This window comes from Podarcis erhardii (genome assembly GCF_964252035.2).
Source record: "Podarcis erhardii genome assembly, chromosome: 2".
NCBI classification, from domain to species: Eukaryota; Metazoa; Chordata; class Lepidosauria; order Squamata; family Lacertidae; genus Podarcis; species Podarcis erhardii.
In genome coordinates, this window is record NC_138498.1 from 122342907 (window position 1) to 122351472 (window position 8566).

Consider the following 8566-nt stretch of genomic DNA (forward strand, 5'->3'; position numbering starts at 1 on the left):
ATGAGAGTCCTGCTGCTGCTGCTGCTGCTGCTGCTTCTCCTGATGCCCTTTCGAGTCTGTGAGAACCCAAAAACAAAATGCCCCTTGAATCTGATCAAGGATGAAAATAAAGCACACAATTATTACCGGCCTGGAGACTTCCTCATCAGCGGAATCATATCCCCAAGAAATTTTCATAGGCAACTTCCATATGTATTTTCCGACACCCCGCTAACCAGACTTGAGGGGTAAGTAAGTACTTGCAGGTGGAGGTCATGTTTCAGCACCTCCACGCCATTCGTTCCTGACAAAGGAAATCAGGACTAATAAAGGAGTCAGACAGGGTTGCCTGCTAGAATCACTCCTATTCAACCTCTATATAAATAGTATTGTAACAAACTTGAACAAACTATACAAATTTTGCCAACCAGAGCAACTCAGAATTAGTTATGCAAAATCAAAGGTGACTATTTTTGGCAAACGTATCCCCAAGTTTAATAGGAATATAGGTGGAAAGAAAATGGATCAAGTTCCCTCAGGTACCTAGACAGCGTTGGTAGGTGTAAGAACTTGGGTGACAGTTACAAATATTTTCTCCTGATATTTGGGTGAAAATTAGATTCTTTGTCGTTCTTTTCCCCTTCCGCCTTCTGGAGCTTACTCCTGGAAGATGTTGGCATAATTGGTGTCAAAGTATAATGAGATTGAGAAGAGAGCAGTTTCCTCAGGGATAAAAAAATGAATTACAAGGCAACTCTCCTTCTGTGGGTCTCTGCTTTATAGCTGAAAGCAATGTTAGTCGCGTTAGTGTCATTTAAATATGGGTGTTAATTGTATTAATCGTGCTTGGGCCTGTCTCTTGCCTATCCTCTGATTTCTGTTCAGAGTTCGAAGGCCAGCTGAGGTGGACCTCCTGAAAACAGGTCAAGGATATAGACATCTGTCATGACTCATTATGAAAGGGTCCGTCCCCCCAGCTTTCTCTCGCTGAAGGAGAATTCTCTGTGTGAGTGTGTGTGTTGGCTAATTTATAGCCTGCTGAATCCATTAGCCTTTCAGCCTTCAGACTGAGTGAAGCTTCCAGTTTGACTACAACATCCTGATGGACTGCAGACTCTGATACAGACTGAGACAAGGATTAATCTACTTGACTTAGTTAGTTTATAGTGTGTAGCTCATGATACGCCAGTAGCTTCTAACTGTATGCATATACTGTTAATAGTTGTCTTCTTAGAATCATAGAAACATAGGATTGTAGAGTTAGAAGGGACCCCAAAGTCATCTATTCCAACCCCCTGCAATGCAGGAATTATCACCTGAGGCAATAAAAAAACACACATGTAAATAGAACTGTATGGGAAAGGAATTTTCTTCATTGTCAACCCAGAAATGGCCGGGAATGGTAAAGAGTAATGATGTTGAAGTTCTGCTGCAGGAATCTGCTGGTTACACAGCTACTATATATGTGCTCTTAAAGCATTATCAAATCTAAAAGAATTCCCCCCCCCCCATTGGAATGACACAACCCCCCCAATCCCCGATACAAAGTAATGAATGCAGTCAAGTGTAATGCATTTTGGGACTCAATTTGGCTCTGGGCATGGACCCATATTCCTAAGGATCCATTCCTCAGTGCTGTGTCTGCCCCCTAATCTCATGGACCCAAGACAGTCTCAGAGAAAGGGAACAAGAAGTGCATCTTGATGGCTTGCTTGAGAAAAGAGCTGCCCTGCCCATCACTGGTGGGGCTAAAAGGGACTTTTGTTGACAGCGCAATCCATGCCTGCTGAAAAGAAAATGCTACGGATGCAATAGATAAGCAGGGTGGGGATTGCAGCCTTATATCCCCTATTCCACAGACAAGAGTTCTCTGTTTCAGGAAAGGGGTAATTCCCCACTCCCTTTGAAGCAGCCAAGACTCCTGCAGCAATCACAGCCTTTGGGTGTGTGGGTGTTGTGTTTAGTTATTTGAAGGCTGTGTGCTTCTATTCTGCAATGAAATGTGAATTCGCCCATTTTTATTCTTAAGCAGCAAATGGGTTTTCACATTTGCAACAAGGATATGTCTCACACAAGCGTACAGACCATTATTTGGGGTTCAAATAGTGTTTAGTTTTATTAAATGCTGAACAGCAGTTTGACGATTAATGATTATTCTTGAATTGCAGGTTCACCCCTGTTTCCTACTGGTATGCCTTGTCCTTCTTGTTCACCATTCAAGAGATCAACCAGGATCCTAGGCTCTTACCCAACATCACCCTGGGCTACAACCTCTATGAGAACTATTTTGATGCCCGGAGGACATCTGAGGCCATGCTAGACCTGGTTGCAGGCAGGGAAGGCAATATTCCCAACTATCACTGTGGAAAACAGAGCAAATGCCTGGCTGTTCTTGAAGGATCAAATTCTGACATCTCAAAAGAGATTTCAGTCTTGTCAGGCATCTACAAAATCCCTCAGGTATTTGCAGGGGTGGGGCACAGGAATGGAGTGATAGTGGAGAAGTTCAGCAATATAACAGGAGCAAGAAAATCCTGAGCCATGGCTCCATGGGTTTTTCTTCAAAGCTTGATTGATTGATATTGATTGATTGATTGATTGATTGATTTAATAAAACCAAGGCCCCCCCACCTCATACACTCCCAATGCTTCAGAATAAAACTCTCAGCTTCAGCCAGTACACAGTTTGTTAGATATTAATCATCCCAGGTTAGTATCTGGTCTTTTCCTCTGAAAGCAAAGTAAAACACCAAACTCTTCTATTCCCCACTAGATCAGTTATGGCTTTATTGCTCAGGCACTTGAAGAAGTTCAGTTCCCTTTTGTCTACCGGATCGTTCCCAAAGAAGAAATTCAGTACCATGGGATTGTTGAGTTGCTCCTGCATTTTGGATGGACGTGGATTGGCCTCATTGCTCCAGACAATGACAATGGAGAAAGGTTCACAAGTGCCTTGAGGTCTTTAATGATCAAGAAAGGAATTTGCATTGCATTATCAAAAATATTTCCAGAAAAGAATGGTCATCAAATGCTTGGTCTAATTGAACCATTCATTACCTGGACACAAGTCAGTGTCATTGTTTACCACGAAATAAATCAAATGGGATGGATTCCAATCATGACACTACAAGGGACATTTGGGAAAGAAATTGGGGCAAAAATCTGGATTGCGGCAGCTTTTCAGGACACCAATACCTATATGTCCTCTCCTCCTGTTCTGTTCCAGTACATCCATGGTTCATTATCCTTTGTAATGAAGGCTCAAAGAAGAATCAGCTGTGGCTACAATAGTCCATTCTCATCTGCTCTCCAACAATTTTGGAACACAGCATTTCATTGTTCATATTCAAAGCCTGTGTTGGCTGCAAAAGGCGAGACCAGATGCATAGAGGAGGAGAAACTGGAGATTCTGCCCAAAGGAGAGATGGAGACAGCCCTGTCTCAAGATAGCTACAACACTTACTTCAATGTCCAAGTTGTTGCACATGCCTTAAATGCTGCCTATTCATCTAGATCAAAGTGGATGGTGATGGGAGGTGGAAGAGACAGGTTGGAACATCAAAGGCTGCAGCCATGGGAGGTAATTCTTTCCCCATTTTTTCACATTGAAATTCATTGTCCCAGCCAGGTTTTTGTTTTTTACAAAATGTGTGATGTTCTGTTGTGTTTTTGTATATTGGAAGTTGCGGCAGCCCAGTCTGATGGGCAAGGTACAATGAAATGAAATAATGAAATGAAATGAAATGAAATGAAATGAAATGAAATGAAATGAAATGAAATGAAATGAAATGATGAAATGAAATAATGAAATGAAATGAAATGAAATGAAATGAAATGAAATGAAATACTACTAATAACTACAATAATAAATTCCAACTGCACAAGTTCCCCATCTCAACATACATAGAAAACAAAAGCCAAATGAATGGAAAGCATTGTTTCCGCTTACTTACACCCTTTATCAGTAGGAGTTACTGGTTGACATCTACTATGCAAGCCAGGACAGTGTGTTTGGAGGTCCTGGGCCGCCTTGAGCACAAGAATACCCCCCTCACTCTCATTGTTATGGTCCAAAGGAAAGGAAAACAATATGTTGGGCACTAGGATGGATGCAGGAGTTGGCGGAAGGAGGAACACAAAATGCCCCCTAACCTCCTTCAGAACTCCAGATTTGTGTAGGGTTTACTCCTTAGCCTTTCCTTCTCCTGAAGATGCCTTACAGGGCAGTAATTATGGGCTGTTCCTCAGCGTTTACTCCTGAAACCTTTCTCACAAATGCGTATGGCTGCAAGGCTGCATCCAAGCTTCCCTTCTCCTAGGAGGGCTGGCTTCAGGGGCGTCTTGCCCATAGAGGAAAGTGGTGTGGGGCACCAGGGCGTCAGGGAAGAGGTGGAGGTTGTTTGGGCCTCCCGGCATCAGCTCGCTCCCCTCACCTGTCTCGCTGAAGCAGCGCCGCACCTGGAGCCTCCATCTCTTCCCCACCAGAGGAGCCCCCTCCAGCTGCTGCCCCCTTCCTCCAGCCCCACAAAGCTACTGGCAGCGCCGTAAAAAGGTCAGCAACTATGGGATACGGGGTGATGGGGGGCGCCAGAGGGATCTTTGCACCACGGCGCCAGATATACTTAAGATGGCCCTGGCTAGTTTCTCAGGTTGCAAAAACCCCATCCAGCTTTCATTTCCCTCTATAGCACATCAGTAACCACCTTCTTGACCATAGGAAACACTCTTGGTCTCACCCGCTCAATCCTCCAGAGCCTGTTTTTTTGTATGCAGAGGAAGTCCCTAACTCACCAAGAGCCTGAGACCCATCAGCCACCCTCACCTGGTTTAGTCAAAGCCATTTCCCAGAGTGTGGCTGCTGTCAGCTGCTGGCAGCTTCTAGGAGCCACGAGGGAGAGCTGAGGATCAAAGGTGGACAAAATACCTTCCCTAACACACCACACCCCCCAGTGAATTCTACCCTTATACAAGTTGTGTACGTACTGTCCCTAACATTGACTGCCTCTTAAATGCAGCATTCCAACTGTATGACCCCCCCCCCCAAAAAAACACTCCACATTTTGTATACACTTAAAAACCCCAAAACCAACTGGAATCAAATGGAGTAGTGAGACAAAATGTCTGTCCGTTACTGAAGCAAATCCAATTTGTGAGGCTTCTGGCAGAGGTCAAAGTTTTGTCAGAAGACCCCCACACTTTCTGGTGGTTCCTCCTTGCTGCCCACAGAGAGATCCGGGCTTCTCAGCTGGAGTTGGGCCCTTCTCACCTCTTCCTCTGTCCCTGCTGAGTCTTAAAGATGTCCATCAATTGTTAGTAGCACCTAGAAAACAGACTGCACAGGCACAAGGTCTCCTGGCCATAGGATTCTACACTTGGTTGAGATGGGCTCTCTTCTCATTTTTATTTCAGCATTTATATACTGCCATTTGGCAAAAGCTGCCAGGCCAGCTTACAAAACAGTTTTTAAAAATGATACAAAAGAACTGAATATAGTATAAAACACAATACAGAATACAGGCAGTTTATCGGATGTTTCCCTGTCACTGCAGCTTCACCCTTTCTTAAGAGAAATCCAGTTTTCAAATGGCTCCATCGATGGACTGCATTTGGATGAAAATGGGAAGCTGCCAGCCGAGTTTGATATTGAGAACTGGGTGATGTTTCCCAATAAGTCTCGCGTCAGAGTGAAAATAGGGAGTATACAGAGAAAGGCATCCGCTGACATGAACTTCACCATTAGCCCAGAAGCCATTGTGTGGCCAAAACGCTTTAACCAGGTAAGGGACACTTGATTCCATGTGACATTCCTTAAGCTGTAAATAATTTTTGAATAATTCATGTGAGGCTTCAATTGCAATCCTTTGGACACTTAACAGGGAGCAAATCTCATTGAATATGGTGCACAGGTTGGAACTGACAGCTCAGGGGGCCTCCACTGCATAAAAGGAGTATGTGATGCAGATGGTATTTTATATCCATGGAGGAAATACCATATTTTTTGCTCTATAAGACACACCAGACCACAAGACACACCTAGTTTTTGGAGGAGGAAAACAAGAAAAAAATATATTCTGAATCTCAGAAGCCAGAACAGCAAGAGGGATCGCTGGGCAGTGAAAGCAGCAATCCCTCTTGCTGTTCTGGCTTCTGGGATAGCTGCGCAGCCTTCATTCGCTCCATAAGACGCACACACATTTCCCCTTACTTTTTAGGAGGGGAAAAGTGAGTCTCATAGAGCAAAAATACGGTATATGCTTTCGTGTGCATGCACACTTCAGCGTAGACCCAGAACAAACTTAGTTGGTCTCTAAGGTGCTACTGGACAATTTTTTAATTTTTTAATTTATTTCGACTGCGTCAGACCAACACAGCTACCTACCTGAATCTAGAATCATTTCTTTTAAGCTAGCATCTTCAGTAGCTGGTATGTTTCATTGCCTGTTTAATTGGTGTTGTTTTGTTGTTGCTGTTGTTCAGAGATTGTTACTGTATCTTTTGCCTTAAATATTCTTATCTGTGATATGAATGTTGAAGGAAACACACCAAAGAGATTTCCCTGCCATGTTCTTCTACAACAGAAGCACTCTTGTGAACAAAGGGTTCGGAGCCAGTGGAACCAGAGATCCAGTTGGTTTGTTTCCAAACTCTATGAATAACCTCTATAGACACAAAAACTCCTAACAATTTCCCCTTGATGTTCCCTCTTCTCTTTATGGCTAGACTGTGCCTTTCTCCAGGTGTACCAAAATCTGTCTACCTGGATACACCAAAGTGGTTCAAGAAGGAAAGCCGATTTGCTGCTATTCTTGTGCTCCATGTGCAGAAGGGACAATCTCTACTTGTGAAGGTGGGTGACTCCAAGTTAGAAGGAGAATAGGAATAGGAATCTCTGGCCAAAAAGTGGAGAGCGAAGTGGAGAACTTTGGATTCACTGCCCACAATGCATTTATTTAGGGATATTAAACGGTGCCCTCAGTGAGTAAAGAACCAAAACCACACCAAAAAGAAAATGAAGTTTTTAAAAAAAAAATAAAAATAAAAATACAATAGTAAATGTTCACTTAGTGAAAGCACAATACAAAATAAAATAAATCATACTGAAATTATTACATGGAAGAAATACAAAAATGTTTGTGCTACCTATTTAAGGACATATGTACAAACTTAATAGTGAACAATTATCCTTCTAACAAATTTTCTCCAATCCAGCTAACTGAAATGTTGCTGGAGATGTTGGATAAATATATAAAAGTAAATAATTGCAAATAGACCAGAAGAATAAAAGAAAACAAAAACACACCCAAATGATATGGGCCCCAGAAGACAAAATATGAACGGTAAAAGTTCAAAGTAAAGAGGCATGTCGTTGGTATTTGGTGAAAGCTGTACAATGTAGACACCAGACACATGTCTGTGGAGGTGAGAGTTTCTCAGCTATACCTATATCCCAAGGTTGTTTGGGTGATAAAAAGCAAGGAAACCTTCTCTCTCCTTGAAGGAAAGGAGGATGCTATGGTAAACATTGAAAAAGGAAGTAAAGAAACTTTTGCCTCTCCCTCCCTACAATACCTCCTTCCCTGATCACCCTTGCATCAGCATTATTCTTCCTCGTATTGTAGAACACAGATGGTTATTCATATGAATGATGTTTGGACCTCTTTTCTCCTCCTCCTTAGATGCAGATCATTGCATCAAATGTCCAGAAGATCAACATCCAAATAAAGACCGAGATCAATGTATCCACAAGATTATCACCTTCCTGGCTTATGAAGACTACTTGGGAATCGTTTTAGCTTTCCTTTCCCTATCCCTGTCTTTAACAACAGGCTTTGCCTTAGGAATCTTCATTAAATACAAGGAAACACCCATAGTCAAAGCCAACAACAGGGACCTCTCTTACATCCTCCTCATTTCACTCCTGCTTTCCTTTTTGTCTTCCTTCCTGTTCATTGGGGAGCCAAAGAGAGCGACTTGCCTTCTCCGGCAAACAGCTTTCAGCATCATCTTCTCCACTGCGGTTTCTTCTGTGTTGGCAAAAACCATCGCTGTGGTGCTGGCCTTTCTTGCTAGTAAACCAGGAAACAGAGTGAGGAGATGGCTGGGGAAAAGTCTGATGAACTCCATTGTCATTTCATGTTCCAGTGTCCAAGTGGTTATCTGCACCATCTGGCTAGGGATCTCTTCTCCATTCCCAGAGTCTGACATGCACTCCCAGGCTGGACAGATCATTGTGCAATGTAATGAAGGGTCTGTTGCTATGTTTTACAGTGCCCTGGGATACATGGGCATCCTGGCTGCCATCTGTTTTATGGTGGCTTTTTTAGCCAGGAAGCTGCCTGGGGCCTTCAATGAGGCCAAGCTGATCACCTTCAGCATGCTGGTCTTCTGCAGTGTTTGGGTGTCCTTTGTGCCCACCTACCTGAGCACCAAGGGGAAATACATGGTAGCCGTGCAGGCCTTCTCTATTTTAGCGTCCAGTGCTGGGCTTCTCGGTTGTATCTTCCTCCCTAAGTGCTACATTATTGTACTGAGGCCTGACCTGAATACAAAGGAGCACCTAACAACTCAAATTAAAGATGCCATATGA

General features: G+C 43.2%; 1 protein-coding gene across 1 annotated transcript; it reads left to right on the plus strand.

Moving 5' to 3' along the window:
* Positions 1-8566, plus strand: LOC309336342 (vomeronasal type-2 receptor 26-like; the record flags this gene model as incomplete). Its single annotated transcript, XM_081851964.1, has 6 exons — positions 1-227; positions 2148-2439; positions 2753-3559; positions 5529-5756; positions 6700-6826; positions 7656-8566. 6 exons carry the CDS (start codon positions 1-3, stop codon positions 8564-8566), a joined length of 2592 nt encoding a protein of 863 aa, XP_081708090.1.